The sequence below is a fragment of the Ranitomeya imitator genome, chromosome 1 (assembly GCF_032444005.1).
Source record: "Ranitomeya imitator isolate aRanImi1 chromosome 1, aRanImi1.pri, whole genome shotgun sequence".
Taxonomy (NCBI): Eukaryota; Metazoa; Chordata; class Amphibia; order Anura; family Dendrobatidae; genus Ranitomeya; species Ranitomeya imitator.
Genome location: NC_091282.1, coordinates 88,450,675 through 88,478,525, shown reverse-complemented (window position 1 = coordinate 88,478,525; position 27,851 = coordinate 88,450,675). Strand labels below are relative to the sequence as shown.

Below are 27,851 nucleotides of genomic sequence, written 5' to 3'. Positions count from 1 at the left end.
CTGGTCCCGAATATCAAAGAAATCAATGGTGACCTAATCTCTGGAAATCTTTATCTCCCCCTCTCTCTCCTACCGAACATCAAAGAAATCAATTGTGTCCAGAACTTTGGTGCTGAAAGACTTTCTCTCTCCCTCTCTCTTTTTCCTACTGAACATCAAACAAATCAATGGTGACCTGAACTTTGGTGCTTGAAATCTTTCTCAACTCTCTCCCTTTCTCTCTCCTACCCAAACCCCAAAAGAAGTCACTTTTTGGTGTACAGCACCAAACTCTAGGTGTCCGGTATGAACCCCGAACTTTACAGTTCGAGTTCGGTCATCTTTAACTGAGTATCATCATATTTTTTCTCTTATGAGAAAAATAGACAGATGGAGGTTTTTCAAACTTCACCAATTAAATATAAAGAGGGACAACACTAAGATGCAGCTATAATGCTGTAAGAGCTACCCATAGATCCATAGACTTGAATGACCAATTTTGATCCATGGTTTAAATCAAAATCGGATAAGCCTCACACAGTCTGCAAAAATGCATCGGCAAATGAACCTCCGCATAGACTTTTATGGAAACGTGTTAGAGATGGTGCAAATCGATGCGCAAGACCAGGATCAACGGCCACGACAGTGATCTGTGATTAACGGGTTGTAAACCTGCTGCGAAGTGCAACGTGCAAGTGCAAGTGCAAGTTCAAGTGCAAAACCTCTTACAAAGTGCAACGATGATGACATATCAAGCAGGCTAATCAGAAGAGGAGTGGGGATGTCATCAGAAAAAAACTGTTCTCAGGGCTCACTTCTGGCGATCACAGATCACTGACTTGATTTGCACCATCTGTACTATGTTTTCTATCTGTAAAAACATGGATAGAACACGTAGGCCAAAGAAAGACTTGTGGACAAGGTCGGAATCTGTAGATAAGCAAGATAGGTAAAGAAGAGATTGTAAATCCTAGCGGGGTCCCACATGTACTGAACAGAAACAGAAACCAAAAAGAAGAGATGTCAAATGTAAATATAAATGGTAGAAATCTTTATTGAGGAAGTTATATGTTAAAGAAGGGGGAAGGGACAATAAAACAATAAATATCCAACATGACAGACACATGATGTGAAAAATGTTGATGATGCAGAATATTAAACAAGCAAAAAGTGTATGCACCATGATGCCTATCAAAGGTAAGTATATGTAAATTTATGGTAAATTTCAAAGTATGAATGGCAGGCATAGAGCAAGGTGCATTCACAAGATGAACAGGCACATGAATGATCCCACAGCAGATATAAGCATGGTGTAAAAATGAAGGTTAAAGTGCCAACAGTTTAAAACTTCCAAGAAATAAAAATGTGTAAGGCGCAGCAATGCAAGTAATAATCAGGACGTATGATCAACGTATTGAGCCTCAACCACCAACGACCTGACACGCGTTTCACTGATGCTTCGTCAGGAGTGCTAGAGAGACAAATAATACCGCACTTGACCTACAGAGAGACAGAAAGATAGATGATAGATAGATATATAATAGATAGATGGATGATAGATAGATAGATAGATAGATATATAATAGATAGATATATAATAGATAGATGGATGATAGATAGATAGATAGATAGATAGATAGATAGATAGATAGATAGATAGATAGATAGATAGATAGATGTATAATAGATAGATAATAGATATCAAAGACAGCATCGGGGCTCAGTGGTTAACATTATTGCTTTGTAGCTCTGGGATCAACATCTGCAAGGAGTTTGCATGTTCCTCCTGTATTTGCGTCTGTTTCCTTTGGGTACTCCAGTTTCCTCCCATGCTCCAGACACATACTGATATGAAATTTTGATTTGGAGCCCCAAATAAGACAGTGATAATAATGTCTGTGCAATGCTGTAGCATATGATGGCGCTATATACATAAAGTATGATGAATAAAAATATCAATAAGGCTCAGTGAGGGATGAGCTGCAAAAGTCATTACAAAAAAATTTGATTTCCAACTATTTTGCCTTCCTTTTTTGATAGATAGATAGATAGATAGATAGATACAGCCATGGCCAAAAGTATTGACACCCCTGCCATTCTGTCAGATAATACTCAGTTTCTTCCTGAAAATGATTGCAAACACAAATTCTTTGGTATTATTATCTTCATTTAATTTGTCTTAAATAAAAAAAAACACAAAAGAGAATGAAGCAAAACATTGATCATTTCACACAAAACTCCAAAAATGGGGCAGATAAAAGTATTGGCACCCTCAGCCTAATACTTGGTTGCACAACCTTTAGCCAAAATAACTGTGACCAACCGCTTCCAGTAACCATCAATGAGTTTCTTACAATGCTCTGCTGGAATTTTAGACCATTCTTCTTTGGCAAACTGCTCCAGGTCCCTGATATTTGAAGGGTGCCTTCTCCAAACTGCCATTTTTAGATCTCTCCACAGGTGTCTATGGGATTCAGGTCTGGACTCATTGCTGGCCACCTTAGAAGTCTCCAGTGCTTTCTCTCAATCCATTTTCTAGTGCTTTTTGAAGTGTGTTTTGAGTCATTATCCTGCTGGAAGACCCATGACCTCTGAGGGAGACACAGCTTTCTCACACTGGGCCCTACATTATGCTGCAAAATTTGTTGGTAGTCTTCAGACTTCATAATGCCATGCACACGGTCAAGCAGTCCAGTGCCAGAGGCAGCAAAGCAACCCCAAAACATCAGGGAACCCCCGCCATGTTTGACTGTAGGGACCGTGTTCTTTTCTTTGAATGCCTCTTTTTTTCTCCTGTAAACTCTATGTTGATGCATTTGCCCAAAAAGCTCTACTTTTGTCTCATCTGACCAGAGAACGTTCTTCCAAAACGTTTTAGGCTTTTTCAGGTAAGTTTTGGCAAACTCCAGCCTGGCCTTTTTATGTCTCAGGGTAAGAAGTGGGGTCTTCCTGGGTCTCCTACCATACAGTCCCTTTTCATTCAGACACCGACGGATAGTACGGGTTGACACTGTTCTACCCTCGGACTGCAGGGCAGCTTGAACTTGTTTGGATGTTAGTCGAGGTTCTTTATCCAACATCCGCACAATCTTGTGTTGAAATCTTTTGTCAATTTTTCTTTTCCGTCCACATCTAGGGAGGTTAGCCACAGTGCCATGGGCTTTAAACTTCTTGATGACACTGCACACGGTAGACACAGGAACATTCAGGTCTTTAGAGATGGACTTGTAGCCTTGAGATTGCTCATGCTTCCTCACAATTTGGTTTCTCAAGTCCTCAGACAGTTCTTTGGTCTTCTTTCTTTTCTCCATGCTCAATGTGGTACACACAAGGACACAGGACAGAGGTTGAGTCAACTTTAATCCATGTCAACTGGCTGCAAGTGTGATTAAGTTATTGCCAACACCTGTTAGGTGCGACAGGTAAGTTACAGGTGCTGTTAATTACACAAATTAGAGAAGCATCACATGATTTTTCGAACAGTGCCAATACTTTTGTCCACCCCCTTTATGTTTGGTGTGGAATTATATCTGATTTGGCTTTAGGACAATTCTTTTTGTGTTTTTTTCATTTTAGACAAATTAAATGAAGATAATAATACCAAATAATTTGTGTTTGCAATCATTTTCAGGAAGAAACTGAGTATTAGATAGATAGATAGATAGATAGATAGATAGATAGATAGATAGATAGATAGATAGATAGATAGATAGATAGTAGATAGATAATAGATAGATGATAAATAATAGATAGATAGATAGATAGATAGATAGATAGATAGATAGATAGATAGATAGATAGATAGATAGATAGAAAGATAGATAGTAGATAGATAGATAATAGATAGATGATAAATAATAGATAGATGATAGATAGATAGAAAGATAGATAGTAGATAGATAGATAGATAGATAATAGATAGATGATACATAATAGATAGATGATACATAATTGATGATATAAAGATAGATAGTAGATAAATAATAGGTAGCTAGATGATAAATGATAGATAGATGACAGAAAGATAGATAGTAAATAGATAATAGATAGATATGTGATAGATAGATAGATAATAGATAGACACAGAGAAAAATCAGAGAACAAAGGCAACAGCCATTTGTAGCACATGCAAGTTTTGCTTGATTTTTAAAGACACAGTACACTGTAATGTTTTTGAACTGCTGCCCTCTGTGGGTCCCACTCTCTGTCAGGGGGATACACACAGCAGCTGCAGGCAGCCGTTTCTCTAACAAAGATTTAGGAGAAAGCTCTCAATGTGAGCAACAATAAAACCTGCCCTCGACTACCTAACACACATCATCAACTTCTAAGGCGGGCGCACATAATCCTTCAGCCGGAGTGGATCACATCTAGCAGGTATGTGTTTATTTTTCAAAACAGCGAGCTGCAAGAAGATAACCACTAATCTAAACATTTATTTAGAACTGGCAAAAGGGCACGCCATTAAAATACTGCGGCTATTTATATTATGGACAGCTTGTATGTTTCACCCCTTCTAATATTTATAGAGTGACCATGTGATCAGGTGCCGGAGATGCCGGTGGCACGTCGCCATCTGTGGGTTACCCTGAAGTTATTCAGCAGATTATGTTCTTTATTACTAAATATCTTATGGCTTCTACGGGAACCGGACAGATGTTCTTTTCGGCTTCCAGCATGTAATTTTTCTTTTTTTTTTTTCTTTTAGGGATAAAAGGAACATATCAGGTGTGGGTTTAGGATCAAAACTATCTAGCATTTACTATAGTTTAAACATCCTAATTGGCTACAATTTACCATTTGGTGGGTTGACTAACTTGCCTGTAGGCATAAGTCAGATCCCGTTCCCATGTAATTAGGCAACTTTTAGACAATATCTTAATGACACCATGAACTTGTGCTGAGGGACTCCAGCTGCAAACCGCAGCAGATTTTCTGATTGCACAACCAAATGTGGAATGAAGACTTACAAAACCTATACTTTTACCTCCAAAGATTTTGTCGCAGATGTTCATTAACGACAAATTAGAGCACAGGGCCGTACTGGAACATATATACATGTAGTATCAGGGCCGGGCCTATACAACGCCGTCTGCTGACATTTTTAAGATCTGTAAGCTCTTTGATCTTCTCAACATCACTAAAGCTGAATCACTAATTACTTGTATGCAGACAATTACGGCAGTGACTATCACTCACGTCTTAAAGTGTCATCCATCCAACATATAATGTATTACTATTCTTTTAGAATGTATGTCACAGAAAAGACACAAAATATGCAGGTGGCCCATTTTTTGAGGGCCCTTGTCTACACCATTTTTAGTTTGACAAGCATGCTTACAAAGATGAAGACTGGACTCATCAAGCCAAGCGAGCTTTGACGGTAGCCAGGCTTAACAGCAACCCTGAAAAAGTGGTATCCACTACCTATGCCGATGAGACTGGTGGAAGAACGCCTGTTTGAGTGACAGCTACCTCGCCCTTGCACAAATTAAAGCGGGTTATCCCACGAACAAAAGTTCATTTTATTCACTAGATCTTGGAATGAAAATAAGGTCCATAATAGTAAGCGTTTAAATAAAATATTCCTGTGCTTAGATAATCTTATAAATGTGCCCCTGCTGTGTACTGTGTAATGGCCGTGTCTGACCATACAGGAACATGGTCTGATAATACCACATCTCCTGGACAAGGGAGGAAGAAAAATAATATACAGATTTTCCAGCAGGGGATCACAGCTGATATTGTGAGGTAAAACATTTCACTGCCTGTTTTTAAACAATGCTTTACCTCACAGAAAGAATAAGCTGCGATCCCCTGCTGTCATGTCTGTATACTCTCTTTGACTTCCTCCCTTGCCCAGGAGCTGTGATATGATCAGACCATGTTCCTTTACGGTCAGACACGCCCATTACACAGTACACAGCACAGGAACATTATTTTTTAACACATCCAATTGTGGAAATTATTATTATTTCAAGATCTGTTGAATAAAATTAGCTTTTGTTCATGGGTAAACCTCTTTCTGTTTGTTCATGTGTTCTCAGCAGGAAGAGGGGAGTAAAGGTACCGTCACATTAAGCGACGCTGCAGCGATCTAGACAACGATCCCGATCGCTGCAGCGTCGCTGTGTGGTCACTGGAGAGCTGTCACACAGACAGCTCTCCAGCGACCAACTATGCGAAGTCCCCTGGTAACCAGAGTAAACATCGGGTTACTAAGCGCAGGGCCGTGCTTAGTAACCCGATGTTTACCCTGGTTACCAGCGTAAACGTAAAAAAACAAACACTACATACTTACATTCCGGTGTCTGTCCTCTCCGTCGCTCTGCTTCTCTGCACTGAGCGCCGGCCGGAAAGCAGAACACAGCGGTGACGTCACCGCTGTGCTTTCCGGCCGCTGCGCTTACACAGTGCAGAGAAGCAGAGCGCCGGAGAGGACAGACACCGGAATGTAAGTATGTAGTGTTTGTTTTTTTTTACATTTACACTGGTAACCAGGGTAAATATTGGGTTACTAAGCACGGCCCTGCGCTTAGTAACCCAATGTTTACCCTGGTTACCAGTGAAGATATCGCTGAATCGGCGTCACACACGCCGATTCAGCGATGTCTGCAGGAGATCCAGCGACAAAATAAAGTTCTGGCCTTCTAGCTCCGACCAACGATGTCACAGCAGGATCCTGGTCGCTGCTGCCTGTCAAACACAACGATATCGCTAGCCAAGACGCTGCAACGTCACGGATCGCTAGCGATATAGTTTAGTGTGAAGGTACCTTAAGACACTACCAGACACCTCCTGTGGTGATTTATCCCCTGGGATGAACTGCCCAATCCTACTCTTCCCCCTCATAATTTCTTGGCGTAGACTTAGTAGACACACAAAAATATCATGAGAGAAGATCTCCAGAATTGGAGGTTCTCCATGATTAACACGGTAACCATAGACTCCAAACCGGATTCTGGGTGATAAGAAGCGTTGAAAAGCAAAAAAGAGGATTCAGCAACCATACATAGGAGGTAACTTAAAACAAAACTTTTATTAGGGAACTAAAATCAAGGGGAATAATAAAAATATGGTGACCAAAAATCAAAGAAAAACACCTTGGGAGCTTGTCGCCTGAAACGCGTATGAGCTTTGGTCACCGCCTTCAGCCAAAATCACTGGATATGGCTAATTTATACAATATACAATAATGTGTATGGAGGCCAAAATACTGTGACCACTTACCCTTCAAAGTATCTTTTCAAACATGCCCCATGTAGTAAGTTAGTCAGGTTCCCCTAGGCTCCCATTCTCTATCTAGTAAACTATTTTCCATTTTTTGGGGGTAGATAAGGCGTGATGTATTAGGAAGGTCATAAATATAATATTTATTCTGTGATACGTGTGGACCTGAGGGGGTGGAAAGGGAGAGCGAATAACGTAACGTTTACGTACACCTCATTACAGACCCAATCCAAATATCTTATGGGATGGGGTGAAAGACTAATTAGGGCCAGTTATTACATAGTATGTCTCTACAGATATAACAGAGAAGCTGTCTTTCAATTTGGGGCCAATGAACTCTTGGAAAATAGTAGGTGAAATGCATGCTGCGAAGTGATGGAAAGATAGCACCAGTGCTTATAGTGCTGGCAGATTCCAAATGAAGAGGAACCACCCACTAAAATAGAGTGGGTGCCAAATTACAGAGAATGAGAATTAGGAGACTTCCTGGACATAGTAGGTTGGTTTGTTCATCGTAAGAAGTTTTACCTTGTTCCGGATGAGGGCAGCCAGAACATGATTTTCTATAGGTTTTTGGACAAGTACTATTAAAGTACCGTAATCACTGGAGAAGGACATCATGGTTGAAATAATAGGAGGAACCAGGCGAAGAGGAAGGCCGGGAACCCAATGGCTTAATACTATCAAGGTATGGTGGAGAAGACCCTGGTGGACCTATCGAGGCTTGCACGAGATCGATCTTCCTTCACATTGTTCATCCATGAAGTCGTCATGGCTCAAGATTGTGCTGAAGGCCATTAAAAGAAAAAGCTATTAAAGTATCCGACCACTGACAGGTGACAGTGGTCATTTTTTTAACTCAGTAAACTTGACCCCTAACTACAGTGCCAGCCTCCGACGGAGGTCTTGTTCCCCATCCAAAAAATACACATTTTTTTAAACACAGCACGGACAATGTATATAATGTGCCAGAGATAGGAAATGTTAGTAGTCCACAAAACCTACGGACGGGTATAGTGCTGTGTTAGTAAGAGGTCGCCTCTTAATACACAAAAATATTTAGCAACGTCCACAAAACTTTTTGTTCCTCGTTCTTCATTGTGGGAGATTTACATAAAGATATTCAATTTTAGGACATTTTTCACATAGCCGAGACATTTCCGATACGCGACCCCCTGCGTGTTTCTGCGATATGTTTGTTCGGTCCATGAAATACAAACATTGTTACTATTTCTACCAAATTTGTAAAGTGCTTTGCTCGGCACTACTTACATTTAACTATTATTTTCAGGCATGGATGAAAACAGATACCTATGCAAATAAAACATGTTTGTTTTGGCAGCGTAAAAATACAACAAGACATTAAGGATTAAAGTCAGGATGATCCCGGGAGATGGGATACACCCATTGACTCTACAAGACATAAAAGTTAGAAACTTGCAGCGAGCTGTTAACCTATCAAAGGGCAATCCTGTGATGCCGAGACTCCGCAAACAAGAGGTGTAATAGCTACACTGGATGTCTGGCTGCATAACAATCTGCCTGGATTAACAAATGGGAACGGTAGCACGACAGTGACAACATCAAAGCGACCCGGCTTTATTGACTTGATTAAAGAGCGAGGAAACACTGCATGTGTAGCACCACAACACAATTACTAAAATGATGTATCATAATGACTCGCTGTCAGGTCGAAACAGCAACAGCCAAACAAATAGAAAGCGGCAAGCACGCCACATCGAGACTAAAGCAACCGCGTACCGCCAAGGAGCAAATAACGCAAAAGATATAATAACAATAATAATAACTGAACCCTGGGATCTGGACACTAGAAAAGGAGAAAAAGGAGCATGTAGACAAGTAGCAGCTGCAGCGAGACGTCTCCTGATGGATGTCACACACGGGACTACTTACACTGGCTATTTGCTGGATTACATTTACAACACTTTTGCGAATTTGAGAATGTTGCAAGATGTTTTATGCACATGTCACAAAATCATCAACATGTCTGAAAAAAAAAAAATTGTTGCCCTCCCTGGATCAGAATAGTATAAAAAAATATCTCGCCTGACTATTCTATTAATGGAGAAAGTATAAGCAGCCCTGAAATAGACCGAATTAGTTACTACAATATTACAACTGCTGTTTCTGTGGTCTGATAAATGGTATACACAGCACTGCGTAAATGATTTAGGCTGGCGAGGAAAGAATGCTTTCAAAACTAGAAAAATATTTAGAATTGAGAGTCCTCAGTGGTTGATACCTTTTAATGGCCAACTGAAAAGATGGTAACAAATTGCAAGATTTCGAGACTACTCAGGTCTCTTCAACAAAACCACTTCAAAAATAGAAGCGTTAAATAGTTTATTTTTATCAATTAACAAAATGCAAAGGGAATGAACAAAAGAGGAATGTAAATCAAATCAATTTATGGTGTGATCGGCCTTTGCCTTCAAAACAGCATTAGTTCTTTTAGGTACAGTTGCACAAAGTCAGAGATGGTGTAAGATTATACTCAGATGCATGATTAAGCAATTCTACCAAACAGGTGATAGTGATCCTCATTTTTCTATGTGGGTTTTAAAACTGGGCGAGGAACAGCCAAACTCTGCTATAATGGATCATGTCACAGATCATACCCCATGAAAAGACTGAGCGCAGCAACAAGACACAAGGTAGTTATACTGCATCAGCAAGGTCTCTCCCAAACAAAGATTTCAAAGCAGACTGGGGTTTCATGAAGTGTTGTTCAAACTCTTTCGAAGAGGAAACAATAAATGGGTGACATTGAGAACCATAGATGCAGTGGTCGGCCAAGAAAACACAACAGGCTTACTTCTCTTCAAAATCGGAAGATGTTCGCCAGTGTCAAAAGCACAGAACTGTTAGCAACCAGTGAGACCCCACTACACCCATCTGCTGTTCAACAAAGACGTCTGTATACAAGTAGTCTTCATGAAGAATTTCTGCCAAAAAGCTCATAACTTCGACATACAAACAAGGCCAAGGCACTCAACTATGGAGAAAAACATAGTAACGGCGGTGCAGAAAAATGGCAGCAGGTTCTCTGGATTGATGAGTCAATGTAAAATATTTGGCTGTAACAGAAGGCAGTTTGTTTCCCATGGCTGGCACAAAAATGAGTGTCTGCAGGTGACAGTGAGACATGGTGGAGGGTCCTTGACAGTTTTTGCTGCATTCAGCAAATGGAATTGTGGATTGGGTCAGGCTTTATGATGTCTTCAATAATGAGTAGTACAGGCAGGCACATATCCATCAGGTAATACCTTCAGGTAGGATTCTGATTGGCTTCAAATTTATTTTTTCATCACGAGAAAGCAAGTCATAAAGTTAAAGAACAGCAGGAAATTATTTGCACTGGATATCATTTCATAGATAATAGAAAAATAACACATTTACATAATTTTCATATACGCTTTTGACTTGTTTTTTTGACTAGTATGCAATAGATACTGGTAGATAGATAATAGATAGATAGAGAATAGATAGTTAGAGAATAGATAGATAGAGAACAGATAGTTAGATAATAGATAATAGATAAAGAATAGATAGATAGATAGATAATAGATAGATAGATAGATAGATAATAGATAGATAGATAGATAGATAGATAGATAGATAATAGATAGATAGATAGATATATAGATAATAGGTAGATAGATAGATAGATAGATAGATAATAGATAGATAGATAGATAGATAGATAGATAGATAATAGATAGATAATAGATAGATAGATAGATAGATAGATAGATAGATAATAGATAGATAGATAGATAGATAATAGATAGATAGATAGATAGATAATAGATAGAAAATAGATAGATAGATAGATAGATAGATAGATAATAGATAACAGATAATCTACATCCCTTGCACAGTTTGTACTCGGGCTGCCGTACTGCTCGCTGTGCTGGTGATTGACTCCTTTTCTTCTTCTATATAGGAAGGTTTCTACTTGCACAGGAGACAATGACATAGATATATCTATGGGTTCCAGCACAGCGCTGTTTGTATATTTTGATCCCGCACTCTACCGCAAGGACAGGACTGAGCGCTTCCACTACAGCCATTAATGCGGCACGGGTGGCTAATTTAATCTTGTCTCAGATTTTCTTTATATATTTTTGTATCTTTTTTAGGTTGTTTTTTTGTGGTGCCATTTTTTGAGATCAGACATGTTTTTATGCCTTTTACTCTAATCATATTGAGCATCCTAGAAGATCACATCTAAAAATAAAATGGCAGGCTCCAAGTATGTCTTTTAAAAACCAACGTGAACCTGAAACACAAACCAAAAACTGAAATACCTAAATAAAATACCACAGACACATATCAGTTCTTATCACTTACAGCCAACCTCTATCTACAAAGATTTTTGCTGCCCAAAAACGATCCAAAAATGTGTTTTTTTTTACAACAGATGAAAACACTCAGTGTGTAAATCACTTGGATCTGTTATATTGAGAATAGATCGTGGATCCAATTAGACCGGTCCAAGAACCAGCTGGATTGAACTACCGTATATACTCGAGTATAAGCCGACCCCCCTAATTTTGCCACAAAAAACTGGGAAAACTTATTGACTCGAGTATAAGCCTAGGGTGGAAAATGCAGCAGCTACCGGTGAATTTCAAAAATAAAAATAGATGCTCCATAGAAAGCTGTGCCACATATAATGCTCCATACTGTTCATTATTGCCCCATAGCTGTGCCATATAGTGCTCTGCACCGTTCATTATTGTCCCATAGCTGTGCCATATAGTGCTCTGCACTGTTCATTATTGTCCCATAGCTGTGCCATATAGTGCTCTGCACTGTTCATTATTGCCCCATAGCTGTGCCATATAGTGCTCTGCACCGTTCATTATTGTCCCATAGCTGTGCCATATAGTGCTCTGCACCGTTCATTATTGTCCCATAGCTGTGCCATATAGTGCTCTGCACCGTTCATTATTGTCCCCTAGCTGTGCCATATAGTGCTCTGCACCGTTCATTATTGCCCCATAGCTGTGCCATATAGTGCTCTGCACCGTTCATTATTGCCCCATAGCTGTGCCATATAGTGCTCTGCACCGTTCATTATTGCCCCATAGCTGTGCCATATAGTGCTCTGCACCGTTCATTATTGCCCCATAGCTGTGCCATATAGTGCTCTGCACCGTTCATTATTGCCCCATAGATGTACCATAGAAAGCTAGTGAGTAAAGTAAATAAATGAACCCATTGCTCTTTGTATGACCTGTAGTCTGACTTCCATAGACATTAATCGGAAATAATGCCATACTTTGACTCTAGTAATAAATGCAACCTGGCTCCGGGATTACACTGGCCCTGCTTTACCAGGTGTTAGATAAAAGAAAAAGTGATAAGTTCACATCTCGTCCATAAACCTCATTTTCTAGCATATAATGGGATGGACATACCATTGGTACAAACTGGGGGGCCACACAGGGGCCCAAGAGGTAGTGGGGCCAACTACTGCCTCCGAAGCAGGTGGAATTGTGCATTTTTAGACTGGAAGGGGCCCATATAGTGTTCACGTACAGGTGCCCAAAAAGTATGGGGGTCACTATTCCCTCCAAAGCTGGTGGAAATGCTACTGGGCTGCATAGGGCCCATACATTGTGCATGCACAGGGGCCCTCGTCTGTCTGTGTCGGCTCCTCCCGAATATATTGATCATTTATTAGATTATTAACTTCCAGATTGCATTTTAGAGCTCAAACCCCCAAACCTATTGCGGCTCCTTCCATTCCATAGTGTTAAGAGTGTGAATATAAGCCCCTAATAGCCGGGCAGCGCTAAGGCTACATTCACATTTACGCTGTTGGGCGTTGCGTCGGCGACGCAATGCGCAACGCATGCAAAACGCATGCAAACACGCATTGTTTTGTGATGCATGCGTCCATTTTTGGCTTGATTTTGGACGCAAAAAAAATGCAACATGCAGCGTCCTCTGCGCCCTGACGCTTGCGCCCAAAATAACGCATGCGTCACAAAACGCAAGACAACGCATATCCATGCGCCCCCATGTTAAATATAGGGGCGCGTGACGCATGCGTCGCCGCGGCTGCGCCCGACGCAACGCTAATGTGAACGTAGCCTTAGCGTGACAGATCGGAATACGTAACACACCACATGGCGATATTATCAGGATACGCAATGAAGTCGAATAGCGACTGCCGACCTCGGCTCAGCTACATCCATCTAAAAAAAAAAAAAAATTGCGACCTCTACAGAAAAAAAGCCTTACTAAAAGTATGTGAATTTTTTTTTTTTATATATATAAGAATGTATTTCCAAAGGTTAAAAAAAACCAAACCGGACCCCCAGACAGAATTCCTTTGCAATATATTGGACATATGCTGAGCGAAGGAGGTCAAACCCATTAGGTAACTCACACCGTACCAGACAACCATAGGGGTTTTGTATGAGTCGAGATTTATGGGTCTCTTATGAATGTAGACCTGTGCTGGCAGAAAACATAGTAGTAAAAAAAAAAAAAGAAAGAAAGAAAGAAAAAAAAAAAAAGAAAAAGGTATTTTAGACCAGAGCCTAGAATGCAGATGACAGTTCCAGGTTCCCAATCTACTGACACAAATTGTCCAGGAGAGATATATGATGATGGCTGGAGCGCGAGGCATTCGGGCAATCATCAGCCATATGTCAGCGAGCCGTGATTGCGTTTCGTCACAGAATTCAAATGTATCCAAACAAGGCAAGAAAACAGTGATGCAGTCATTATTATTATTGTCTACTTGTAAGATTTGTCCATAGTACAGTACATGATCCCGAGCCCTGCACCCTAATCAAAACCAGAGCCGCGCTCTTAAGCAGAAATCAACTCTTTTTCATTTAAGATCATATACACTCCTTAAATAATAAAGGATAATTACTCTCAGACTCGGAAGATTTACTCCTTCAGATCTCGATCATCCTGGAAGTTTTTTTTTTTTTTTTTTTCCTTCTTTTTTTTTTTCCTTCTCTCTTCTTGTTTATTTAGAAACAAATGGAACATTTACAAATAAACGTTCCGCAGTGAAATGGATACATAGTTGCAAATGCATAGAGGACTGGGAAAGGGGGTAATGAGAGCCGATAGGTCTAAATACTGCAAGAAAAAATATATGGAGAGAAGGGAAAATAGCAAAATAGGACAAGAAAATGGATATTAGTAGGAGGTTGCCTCACTTGGATTATTGTAATATTGCGTTTATTAAATGGAGAACTGAAAGTCCCAGCATGTGAGCGCTGAGTAATGATAATACTAGGCTGTAACTATATGTAAGTGGGATTTGTGACACGTTTGGATACTTTATCCTATCCTGCCACTTTACATGGGGGTAGACAAGGGACATACGGCCGGAAAGTGATCATTCCCTCCTGTCAGGTTGGGATAATAATAATAATAATAATTTTTATTTATATAGCGCCAACATATTCTGCAGCACTTTACAATTAATACAGAAGGCACCTTTCTTGGAGCTGTATTTTATCATTTCCTGCAGTCCCATGTAAAAATCAAAATAAATCATGAACTGTGCTAAGCAACCACTCAGGTCTGCTCAGCTTTTGTAGGCACTCGATATTATAGAGGTAGAAGCAATAGTTTGCTACAACTATTCAGTGAATATTATATGGGTACGTGTCCACGATCAGGATGGCCGGCGGTTTTGACATGCTGCGATCTTAAAAGACGCGCCGCATGTCCGGAGTCGCAGGGCCGCCTCGTGCGTGTTACCACGCATAGTGGAGATGGGATTTCATTAAATCCCCTAGACTATGCTGTAACATCTGGACGCTGCGGGTTTGACGCTGCGTCTCTATGCTGCGTCAAACACGCAGCGTTTCCTGCACGTGGAAACATACCCTATAAGTCTTTAAATGAAATATTACTGCCAATTGCTCCAACCCAGAATGACGTACTTGTCCACAGAGCCAATATAGTGACAGCACCAATACCAGATCTCTGCCTCTGCCTTACAGACAATGAGTGCAGAGCTTGGCATTCTGCAGATTTTCAGCTGTTGTGCAATACACAGCATATCCTGCTGGGACTTATAGTTCAACGACAGCTGATGAGCTGCATGATGCCCTTGCCAAAGCTAATGGCTGCAATGTCCAGTAAAGTTCACAGGTCTGCATGCCATGGTTTATGACCCTAGTGGTGCCTTTCTGTCCCAACAGCATGCAGACAGGGTGTCAGGACTACAATCACAGCTCATTAACCCCCCAGGATTAACCATCTGTAAAACGACCATTTCCATCCCCACACTCCTAGCAGAGTCTGCACCCTCTTAGTCAGGGGCACACTCCATGTTATAGGGATCCACACTGCCTGTAAAAGCCACCCACCATGCCCGAAGAAGGCATTCATGCTGGATGGACTCCATGACACTGCACTATTCATCCAGGCCATTTACTGGTTACCTGTCATAGTCACCCACACTCCTTGTACTAGTCATGGCTGGTCATTATGTCTCTGTAGTAGTAACCCACAGTATAAAAATGTCATCCTCTGCACTACTTAGCCATGTTCTTATCCATCTATAGCCCCAATACTAGGTACTGGGAGTGTATGCATTAGTTTCCTACACTTAATGGACTACTAGTTACCTATACTCTCTGTACCTGGTAACCACACTCCCTGCTCTGTGCGCAGAAGGTACCACACTCCCTGCTCTGTGTGCAGAAGGCACCACACTCCCTGCTCTGTGTGCAGAAGGCACCACACTCCCTGCTCTGTGTGCAGAAGGCACCACACTCCCTGCTCTGTGCGCAGAAGGCACCACACTCCCTGCTCTGTGTGCAGAAGGCACCAGACTCCCTGCTCTGTGTGCAGAAGGCACCACACTCCCTGCTCTGTGTGCAGAAGGTACCACACTACCTGCTCTGTGTGCAGAAAGCATCACACTCCCTGCTCTGTGTGCAGAAGGCACCACACTCCCTGCTCTGTGTGCAGAAGGCACCACACTCCCTGCTCTGTGTGCAGAAGGCACCACACTCCCTGCTCTGTGTGCAGAAGGCACCAGACTCCCTGCTCTGTGTGCAGAAGGCACCACACTCCCTGCTCTGTGTGCAGAAGGTACCACACTACCTGCTCTGTGTGCAGAAGGCATCACACTCCCTGCTCTGTGTGCAGAAGGCACCACACAACCTGCTCTGTGTACAGAAGGCACCGCACTACCTGCTCTGTGTACAGAAGGCACCACACTCCCTGTTGTGTGCAGAAGGCACCACACTACCTGCTGTGTGTGCAGAAGGCACCGCACTACCTGCTCTGTGTGCAGAAGGCACCACACTCCCTGCTGTGTGCAGAAGGCATCACACTCCCTGCTGTGTGTGCAGAAGGCACCGCACTACCTGCTCTGTGTGCAGAAGGCACCACACAACCTGCTCTGTGTGCAGAAGGCACCACACTCCCTGCTCTGTGTACAGAAGGCACCACACTCCCTGCTCTGCGTACAGAAGGCACCACACTCCCTGCTCTGTGTGCAGAAGGCACCACACTCCCTGCTCTGTGTACAGAAGGCACCACACTCCCTGCTCTGTGTGCAGAAGGCACCACACTCCTTGCTCTGTGTGCAGAAGGCACCACACTCCCTGCTCTGTGTGCAAAAGGCACCACACTCCCTGCTCTGTGTGCAGAAGGCACCACACTCCCTGCTGCTCTGTGTGCAGAAGGCACCACACTCCCTGCTCTGTGTGCAGAAGGCACCACACTCCCTGCTGTGTGCAGAAGGCACCACACTCCCTGCTCTGTGTACAGAAGGCACCACACTCCCTGCTCTGTGTGCAGAAGGCACCACACTCCCTGCTGTGTGCAGAAGGCACCACACTTCCTGCTCTGTGTACAGAAGGCACCACACTCCCTGCTCTGTGTGCAGAAGGCACCACACTCCCTGCTGCTCTGTGTGCAGAAGGCACCACACTCCCTGCTCTGTGTGCAGAAGGCACCACACTCCCTGCTCTGTGTGCAGAAGGCACCACACTCCCTGCTCTGTGTACAGAAGGCACCACACTCCCTGCTCTGTGTGCAGAAGGCACCACACTCCCTGCTCTCTGTGCAGAAGGCACCACACTCCCTGCTCTGTGTACAGAAGGCACCACACTCCCTGCTCTGTGTGCAGAAGGCACCACACTCCCTGCTCTGTTTGCAGAAGGCACCAAACTCCCTGCTGCTCTGTGTGCAGAAGGCACCACACTCCCTACTGTGTGTGCAGAAGGCACCACACTCCCTGCTCTGTGTGCAGAAGGTACCACACTCCCTGCTCTGTGTGCAGAAGGCACCACACTCCCTTCTCTGTGTGCAGAAGGCACCACACTCCCTGCTCTGTGTGCAGAAGGTATCACACTCACTGCTGTGTGCAGAAGGCACCACACTCCCTGCTCTGTGTGCAGAAGGCACCAGACTCCCTGCTGCTCTGTGTGCAGAAGGCACCACACTTCCTGCTGTGTGTGCAGAAGGTACCACACTCCCTGCTCTGTGTGCAGAAGGCACCACACTCCCTGCTGCTCTGTGTACAGAAGGCACCACACTTCCTGCTGTGTGTGCAGAAGGTACCACACTCCCTCCTCTATGTGCAGAAGGCACCACACTCCCTGCTCTGTGTGCAGAAGGTATGACACTACCTCCTGTGTGCAGAAGGCACCACACTCCTTGCTCTGTGTGCAGAAGGCACCACACTCCCTGCTCTGTGTGCAGAAGGCACCACACTCCCTGCTGCTCTGTGTGCAGAAGGCACCACACTCCCTGCTGTGTGCAGAAGGCACCACACTCCCTGCTCTGTGTGCAGAAGGTACCACACTCCCTGCTCTGTGTGCAGAGGGCACCACTCTCCCTGCTCTGTGTGCAGAAGGCACCACACTCCCTGCTCTGTGTACAGAAGGCACCACACTCCCTGCTGTGTGCAGAAGGCACCACACTCCCTGCTCTGTGTGCAGAAGGTACCACACTCCCTGCTCTGTGTGCAGAAGGCACCACACTCCCTGCTCTGTGTGCAGAAGGCACCACACTCCCTGCTCTGTGTGCAGAGGGCACCACTCTCCCTGCTCTGTGTGCAGAAGGCACCACACTCCCTGCTCTGTGTACAGAAGGCACCACACTCCCTGCTGTGTGCAGAAGGCACCACACTCCCTGCTCTGTGTGCAGAAGGTACCACACTCCCTGCTCTGTGTGCAGAAGGCACCACTCTCCCTGCTCTGTGTGCAGAAGGCACCACACTCCCTGCTCTGTGTACAGAAGGCACCACTCTCCCTGCTCTGTGTGCAGAAGGCACCACACTCCCTGCTCTGTGTACAGAAGGCACCACACTCCCTCCTCTGTGTGCAGAAGGCAGCACACTTCCTGCTCTGTGTGCAGAAGGCACCACACTCCCTACTGTGTGTGCAGAAGGCACCACACTCCCTGCTCTGTGTGCAGAAGGCACAACACTCCCTGCTCTGTGTGCAGAAGGCACCACACTCCCTACTGTGTGTGCAGAAGGCACCACACTCCCTGCTCTGTGTGGAGAAGGCACCACACTCCCTGCTCTGTGTGCAGAAGGCACCACACTCCCTCCTCTGTGTGCAGAAGGCACCACACTTCCTCCTCTGTGTGCAGAAGGCATCACACTCCCTGCTCTGTGTGCAGAAGGCACCACACTCCCTGCTCTGTGTGCAGAAGGCACCACACTCCCTGCTCTGTGTATAAAATGCACCTCACTGGCTGAACTAGCCAACCACCATTCCTGTACTTGTTACCCACCATTTCTGGAATAGTTATCTTTCATCTATGTACTTGTTAGTAGCTACGCTCTGTACTTGTCATCCACAGTCTATGTACTTGTTAGTTCCCCACATAATCTGCATTAGTTAGTTGTCCACTCCATCCATATTTCATCTAGTAAATTGTCTACACAATCTATAGTAATTATCTAAAATCTATATTTTGTTGCCCACATAATCTGCACTAATCAACCACAAGCCATGCATGTGCTAGTTAATCACACTCTCTGTCCCAATTATCCACATTTTATGCACTAGTTAGTTGCCTTCACAATCTGTAATAGTCATCCAAAATCCATGTACTGGTTAACCAAACTCTCTGTACTAGACATCCACATTTTATTTACTAGTTATTTGTTCCACCACATTCTCTGTACTTGTCATTCACAATTCATATAATAGTTATATTCCCACTAAATCGGTACTAGTCATCCATAATCCATGTACTAGTTAACCAAACTCTGTACTAGTTATCCACATTTCATGCCCTGGTTGTCCCATAGCAATCTCTGTACTAGTCATCCAAATTTCTTGTACTAGTTAGTTGCCCCATAGCATTCTCTATACTAGTCATCCACATGTCATGTAATAGTTGTCCCACTGTATTCTTTGTACTAGACCTCCACATTTCATGTACTAGCTGTCCCACTTCATTCTCTGTACTAGTCATCCACATGTCATGTACTAGTTAGTCGTCCCTTAGCATTCTCTACATTCTCTATACCTGTCTTCCACGTGTCATGCACTAGTTGTCCCACTGCATTCTCTGTACTAGTCATCCATATTTCATATACTAGATGGTAGTCCCACTACAATCTCTGTACTAGTCACCCACATTTCATGTACTAGTTAGTTGTCTAACTGCATTCTCTGAACTAGTCATCAATATTTCATATACTAGATGGTAGTCCCACTACATTCTCTGTACTAGTCATCAATATTTCATATACTAGATGGTAGTCCCACTACATTCTCTGTACTAGTCACCCACATTTCATGTACTAGTTAGTTGTCTCACTGCATTCTCTGAACTAGTCATCTACATTTTCTGAACTAGTTATCCCACTGCATTCTCTGTACTAGTCATCCACATTTCGTGTACTAGTTGGTTGTCCCACTGCATTCTCTATACTAGGCATCCACATTTCATATACTAGTTAGTTGTCCAATAGCATTCTCTATACTAGTCATCCACATGTCATGTACTAGTTAGCTGTCCCACTGTATTCCTTGCACTAGACATCCACATTTCATGTACTAGTTAGTTGTCCCATAGCATTCTCTATACTAGTCAACTACCCTTCCTTCACTAGTTAGTTGTCCCACCACATTTCATGTACTAGTTAGTTGTCCCACTGTATTCCTTGTACTAGACATCCACATTTCATGTACTAGTTAGTTGTCCCATAGCATTGTTTATACTAGTCATCTACCTTTCCTTCACTAGTTAGTTGTCCGACCACATTTCATAGACTAGTTGGTTGTCCCACTGCATTCTCTATACTAGGCATCCACATTTCATGTACTAGTTAGTTGTCCCACAGCATTCTCTATACTAGTCATCTACCTTTCCTTCACTAGTTAGTTGTCCCACCACATTTCATGTACTAGTTGGTTGTCCCACTGCATTCACTGTACTAGTCATCCACATTCCACGTACTAGTTACCCAGGCACCTTGACCTAGTGATTTGCCCCTTGGCCAGGGCAGGCAGGTTACTCACTGTAGGGGCAGTCATTCTTCTTGGTCCCGCTGACCCTGCCGGTGTCATCGATCTTGAGGAAATACTTGTGGAAGGAGAAGAGCTTCCTGAAGCGAATATCTCCTTGAAGGTAGTTGTAACTTCGCACGTGCCTCCCAGAGGAATAGTTGGAATAGTTAGAGGAGTTCTCCGGGGGGCGCACAGACCCTCTACCCCAGACCTCATTACAGGTGACAGACAAGGAGTAAACCAAGAAAAAGAGGAGCAAAGAGCGGGGCAGGTGACATAAGCCTGGGGCACCATGTGTCAGTATCCATTTCCACATTGTACTGAGGCTGAGGGCTTCAGAAGATGCCTCATGGAAAGACACATAATGAAAAGATAAAATCCAATGTGGGGTGATCTGGGATCTGGTGACCACTGACTCCCAGGACTCTGCTCTGTGCTGGAGACTTTAGTGCATCAACATCCATAACTCCTTAGGAGGCCATCCACAGCTGAGGAGCTCACTGGTAGATCCTCATCCAGAAGATGCTGCTGGTGGCTTGTGTCTGCCTCTACTTCATACACCCACTTTCCCGGCAGTCTCCCAGCATGTAAAAGTCAGCAGTGCCTGGAAAAAAAGAGATGACATGTTCACTTCTCCCCCCCAAAAAAAAGTCTTAATCCATGTACAACCCCACTCCTCCTCCTCCTCCTCCTCCTTCTTCTGGAGATGAGCAGTCAGCTCTGCTGTAGACAGGTTGGAAGCTGAAGTGTAAATGACAGTGATTACCATGCAGAGGTGGGATGTCTCTTGGTGGGGTCAGGCAGAGGTGGTCATCTGAAACCCAGGAGTTAGGGGGGAGTCCCAGAGCAGGGGAGGGCTGGATAGAGACAGAGATCACTGATCCCTTGCACTGATCTGGATGCTGCTAATTGCTGCTAAACTCCCAGGCTCTCCGAGCTGCTGCCCACCAGCCATGCACAGCCCTGACTGCTCACACTGAGGTCCTGCTCCAGAACCAAGCCCCACCAGGGAGCCCCTGCCTGTGTTTCTGGCAGTGAAGTGCTCCACCTGGAGATTGTTTTACTCCCCTCTATTGAGAAATGGTGCAGACAAGCACAGGACAGGGTGGATGGGAAAAGAAAAAAAATAGGGCTTCCTATTGTTAACCCTTAAGTGCCCCCAGACTGCAAGCATTAGTGTTACAACATCCTTCAGTGCTGGAGTCAGGAAATAATCAAGCTGCAAAACAATCAAGATTAAAAGCCGGGAGACCCAGACCACCAAGAGCTGTAGAGGGGCACACACAGAAGCCAAAAGGGAGCAGGGGAAACACAGCTAGTGAGAAGTACTCAGAGTCATTACTAGTAACACTGTATATGCAAACCACGAGTATCTGTTATCTATCTATTATCTATTTATTATCTATCTGTTATCTATTATCTAGCTATCTATTATCTATCTGTTATCTATCTATTATCTATCTATCTACCATCTATTATCTATCTATCTATTATCTATCTGTTATCTATCTATTATCTATCTATCTACCATCTATTATCTATCTATCATCTATTAGTCTACCTATTATCTATATATCTATCATCGATCCAAATATATGTCTATCTATCTATTATCTATCTGTTACCTATCTATTATCTATCTATTATCTATCTGTTACCTATCTATTATCTATCATCTATCTATCTATCTATTATCTATCTATCTATCTATTATCTATCTATCTATCTATCTATTATCTATCTATCTATCTATTATCTATCTGTTACCTATCTGTTATCTATCTACCATCTATTATCTATCTATTATCTATCTGTCTACCTATTATCTATATATCTATCATCTATCCATATATATGTCTATCTAATATCTATCATCTATCTATCTATCTATCTATCTATCTATCTATCTATCTATCTATCTATCTATCTATCTATCTATCTTCTGTCTACCTATTATCTATATATCTATCATCTATCCATATATATGTCTATCTATTATCTATCTATCTATCTATCTATCTATCTATTTATCTAGCTATTATTTATCTATGTACAGTTGTCCTCAGAAGTTTACATACCCCAGCAGAATTTTTGCTTTCTTGGCCTTTTTTGAGAGAATATGAATGATAATACCAAAACTTTTTCTCCACTCATGGTTAGTGTGTTTTCTCTTTTTAAATCATAATCACAACCCAAAACATCCAAATGACCTTGATCAAAAGTTCACATACCCCATTTCTTAATACCGTGTATTGCCCCCTCTAATATCACAGCTTGAAGTCTTTTGTGGTATTGTGGATGAGGTTCTTTATTTTCTCGGCTGGTAAGGCTGCCCACTCTTCTTGGCAAAAAGCCTCCAGTTCCTGTAAATTCCTGGGCTGTCTAGCATGAACTGCGAGCTTGAGATCACCCAAGAGTGGATCAATGATATTGAGGTGAGGAGACTGAGATGACAACTCCAAAACCTTTCTTTTTCTTTATTTTCTTTATTTTTTAATTTTTTTATATAGCGCTAACATGTTCCGCAGCATTTTACACACATTATCAACGCTGTCCCCAATGGGGCTCACAATCTAAATTCACTATCAGTATATCTTTGGAATGTGGGAGAAAGCCAGAGTACCCGGAGGAAACCCACACAAACACGGGGAGAACATACAAACTCCTTGCAGATGTTGTCCTTGGTGGGATTTGAACCCAGGACTCCAGCACTGCAAGGCTGCAGTGCTGCACTGAGCCACCATGCTGCCCACTTCACTTTGTTTTGCTGCAGCAAATGACAGGTTGACTTGGCCTTGAGTTTTGGATTGTTGTCCTGTTGGACCATCCAAGTACGTCCCATGGGCAGCTTCTGGGCCGATGAGTGCAAATTTGCCTCCAGTATTTCCTTCAACTTTGACTAAGCTTCCTGTGCCTTTAGCTCACACACACATCCGCGATTCACCTCCGTGCTTTACAGTAGGAATGGTGTTCCTTTCATCATAGGTGTTGCTGACCTCTCTCCAAATGTAATTTTTATGGTTGTAGCCAAAAAGTTAAATTTTGTTCTCATCCCTCCAAATTACCTTCTTTCAGAAGTTTTGAGGCTTGTTTCTGTGCTGTTTTGCGTATTGTAGGCAAGATACTTTGTGGCATTTGCACAGTAATGGCTTTCGTCTGGCGACTCGACTATGCAGCCCATTTTTCGTCAAGTGCCTCCTTATTGTGCATCTTGATACAGCCACACTGCTAGTTTTCAGAGAGTCCTGTATTTCATCTGATGTTATTTGTGGGTTTTTCTTTGCATACCGAACAATTTTCCTGGCAGTTGTGGTCGACATTTTTGTTGGTCTACCTGATTGTGTTTTTTTTTTTTTTTAACAAAGCCCCCGATTTTCCTTTCAATTGAATTTATATTGAACCTTTTGGAAATGGTACTATCCAATAATTTTTTTGTTTGGTGATGAATTCTTTGTGCAAATGAGAGGAACGGCAATGGGTGCCAATATGGTGCCAGCTTATGCAAGCCTTGCTGAGGCTGTCATGGAGGAGGACCTTATCTATGTATCCCACCACTTCAAACATGTACTTAAGTGGTGGAGGTACATAGATGATGTCCTCCTCCTTTGGACAGGTTCAATTTTGGAGTTGGAGGCTTTTTCTAATTTTTTAAATGACCTCAGTGATATTAAATTTACTTTGGTGTACTCGGAAACAAAAATACAATTATTGGATGTATTGATTAGAAATGGTATAAATGGTTTTACATCTAAAATCTATGTTAAACCAACAGAATAGATATAGAAATAAATATAGATAGATATAGAAATAATTTGCTTTGTTATGACAGCCATCATCCAAGGAGAATGTTGGAATCTTTTGTGACACCCCAGGATCCTGGTTGTCACAGTGGCATTGCTTTCCTCACAGGAAGAGTGATGTCATGCTTGGAAGTGATGGGGGATTCCTTTTAACAGGTAATTAGCACATATAACACCGTTCTGACTCCAGGCCAGAAGGGGGAGTGTTCTGAACTCCGTTCTGGAGCTCCCTCCTGTGGTTGCTAATGGTATTTTTGTGAGTTCTGCCCTTGGGCTCCCTCTGGTTGTTTCGAGTGGAACTGCTGCTCCTTTAGGTAGCTGTAGCAGCTTCCTTCACTAATCGCCTTGCCTGGGTTTGTTATTTAAACCTGCTCTGGGCTTTAGTCCATGCCTGCTGTCAATGTTCTTGGTTGGATTTGGTTCTCTCCTTGGAATTCTCATATGGCCAGTCCTTGTCTGCCTAAGATAAGTTTTTGCTAGTTTTTGTTTGTCCATTTGTTTGGACTCTATTGCTTTGCAAATATGTCTCTTTTTGTCCAGCTTGTCACTATGTGTTATTCTGGCTAGCTGGAAGTTCTGGGAAAGCAGATTTGCCCCTCCACACCGTGAGTCGGTGTGGAGTTCATTTTTGTAAACTCTGCGTGGATTTTGTAGTTTTTATACTGACCGCACAGTATCCTTTTCTCTCTGTCTATCTAGTTTAGTATTGGCCTCCTTTGCTGAATTCTGATTTCATTTCTGTGTACGTCATTTCCCTCTCCATTCACAGTCAATATTTGTGGGGGGCTATCTTTCCTTTTGGGGGTTTTCTCTGAGGCAAGATAGCTTTCTATTTCCTTCTTTAGGGGTAGTTATTTCTTAGGCTGTGAAGAGGTGTCTAGGGAGAGTCAGGAACATCCCACGGCTATTTCTACTGTTGTTGTTAGGATTAGGGACTGCGGTCAGTAGAGATACCACCTTCTCACAGCTCGCTCCATGTTGCGTTTTAGCCACCAGGTCATATCAGTGTGGCCTCTTAACCACCAGGTCAGAACAGTACAGCAGGACCGAAATGAATTAAATGCATCTCAAAAGAAGGAAAAGAAAGTTCTGAACCATTTTTTTTTCTGTGCTCTCTTCTGTCTTTTTTTTCCTCTTGATATCTTGGTGGTGCTGGATATATGCTCTGGTATGGAGGTTCAGAGTTTTTTTTCTCGTGTGGATCAACTTGCTGCAAGAGTCCAGAGTATCCAAGATTATATTGTCCAGACTCCGGCTCTAGAGCCTAGAATTCCTACTCCTGATTTGTTTTTTGGGGACAGATCCAAGTTTTTGAACTTTAAAAATAGCTGCAAATTGTTTTTTGCTTTGAAACCCTGTTCTTCTGGTGATCCCATTCAGCAAGTAAAAATCATCATATCCTTACTGCGTGGTGATCCTCAAGACTGGGCTTTTGCTCTTGAAACAGGGGATCCGGCATTGTTGAGTGTGGATGCATTTTTTCAAGCGCTCGGATTGTTGTATGACGAACCTAACTCAGTAGAGCATGCTGAGAAAACATTGTTGGCCCTGTGTCAGGGTCAAGAAGCGGCAGAGTTATACTGCCAGAAATTTAGAAAATGGTCTGTGCTCACTAAGTGGAATGAAGAGGCTCTGGCTGCTATTTTCAGAAAAGGTCTTTCTGATACCCTTAAAGATGTTATGGTGGGCTTTCCTACGCCTACCGGTTTGAGCGAATCTATGTCTCTAGCCATTCAGATTGATCGGCGCTTGTGTGAGCGCAAGGTGGTGCACCATATGGCAGTGTCCTCTGAGCAAAGTCCTGACTCTATGCAATGTGATAGGATTTTGACTAGAGCAGAAAGACAGAAATTCAGACGTCAGAATGGCCTGTGTTTTTACTGTGGTGATTCTGCTCATGCTATTTCTGATTGCCTAAGCGTACTAGGAGGGTTCCTGGGTCTGTTGCCATTAGTACTGTACAGCCTAAATTTCTCTTGTCTGTTACCCTGATTTTCTCATTGTCGTCCTTTTCTGTTATGGCATTTGTGGATTCTGGCGCTGCCCTGAACTTAATGGACTTAGAATTAAGCTCTGTGGTTTTTCCTTGGAGCCTTTGCAGAGTCCTATTCCCTTAAGGGGGATTGATGCCACGCCATTGGCCAAGAATAAACCTCAGTATTGGACTCAGTTAACCATGTACATGGCTCCAGCACATCAGGAAAATATTCGCTTTTTGGTGTTGCATAATTTGCATGATGTTGTTGTGCTGGGTTTTCCATGGTTACAGGTACATAACCCAGTGCTGGATTGGAGATCTATGTCTGTAACTGGTTGGGGTTGTCAGGGGATACATAGTGATATTCCTTTGATGTCCATTTCCTCGTCCCCTTCTTCTGAAGTTCCTGAGTTTTTGTCGGATTTCCAGGATGTATTTGATGAGCCCAAGTCCAGTTCCCTGCCTCCTCATAGGGACTGCGATTGTGCCATTAATTTGATTCCTGGCTGTAAGTTCCCTAAGGGCCGACTTTTCAATCTGTCTGTGCCAGAGCATGCCGCTATGCGGAGTTATGTAAAGGAGTCCTTGGAGAAGGGGAATATTCGCCCGTCTTCGTCACCATTGGGAGCGGGATTTTTTTTTGTTGCCAAGAAGGATGGCTCCTTGAGACCCTGTATAGATTATCGCCTTCTCAATAAGATCACTGTCAAATTCCAGTACCCTTTACCTTTACTTTCTGATTTGTTTGCTCGGATTAAGGGTGCCAGTTGGTTTACTAAAATCGACCTTCGAGGGGCGTATAATCTCGTGCGTATTAAACAAGGTGATGAATGGAAAACAGCATTTAATACGCTCGAAGGCCATTTTGAATATCTTGTGATGCCATTCGGGCTCTCTAATGCTCCATCGGTATTTCAGTCCTTTATGCATGATATCTTCTGGAATTATCTGGATGAATTCATGATTGCGTATTTGGATTATATTTTGGTTTTCTCCGATGATTGGGAGTCTCATGTAAAGCAGGTTAGGATGGTATTTCAGGTCCTTCGTGCTAATGCGTTGTTTGTGAAGGGGTCTAAGTGCCTCTTTGGAGTTCAAAAGGTTTCTTTTTTGGGTTTCATTTTTTCCCCCTCGGCTATTGAAATGGACCCTGTTAAAGTCCAGGCCATTCATGATTGGACTCAACCTTCATCTGTAAAGAGCCTTCAGAAATTTTTGGGCTTTGCCAATTTTTATCGCCGCTTTATTGCTAATTTTTCTAGTGTGGTGAAGCCTCTGACCGATTTGACGAGGAAGGGCGCTGATGTGGTGAATTGGTCCTCTGCGGCTGTTGAGGCCTTTCAGGAGCTTAAACGTCGTTTTACT

At 42.9% G+C, this 27,851-nt stretch overlaps 1 protein-coding gene across 1 annotated transcript in view; it reads right to left on the bottom strand.

The window, feature by feature from the left end:
* Window positions 1-21,646, bottom strand: part of FGF10 (fibroblast growth factor 10) — a 157,024-nt gene extending 135,378 nt beyond the window's left edge. Inside the window, exon 1 of the mRNA XM_069748672.1 lies at window positions 20,721-21,646. Coding sequence (XP_069604773.1) covers window positions 20,721-21,024 — 304 coding nt within the window. The 5' untranslated portion in view covers window positions 21,025-21,646. The remainder of the gene's footprint in view (window positions 1-20,720) is intronic.
* Window positions 21,647-27,851: the final 6,205 nt, after the last annotated feature.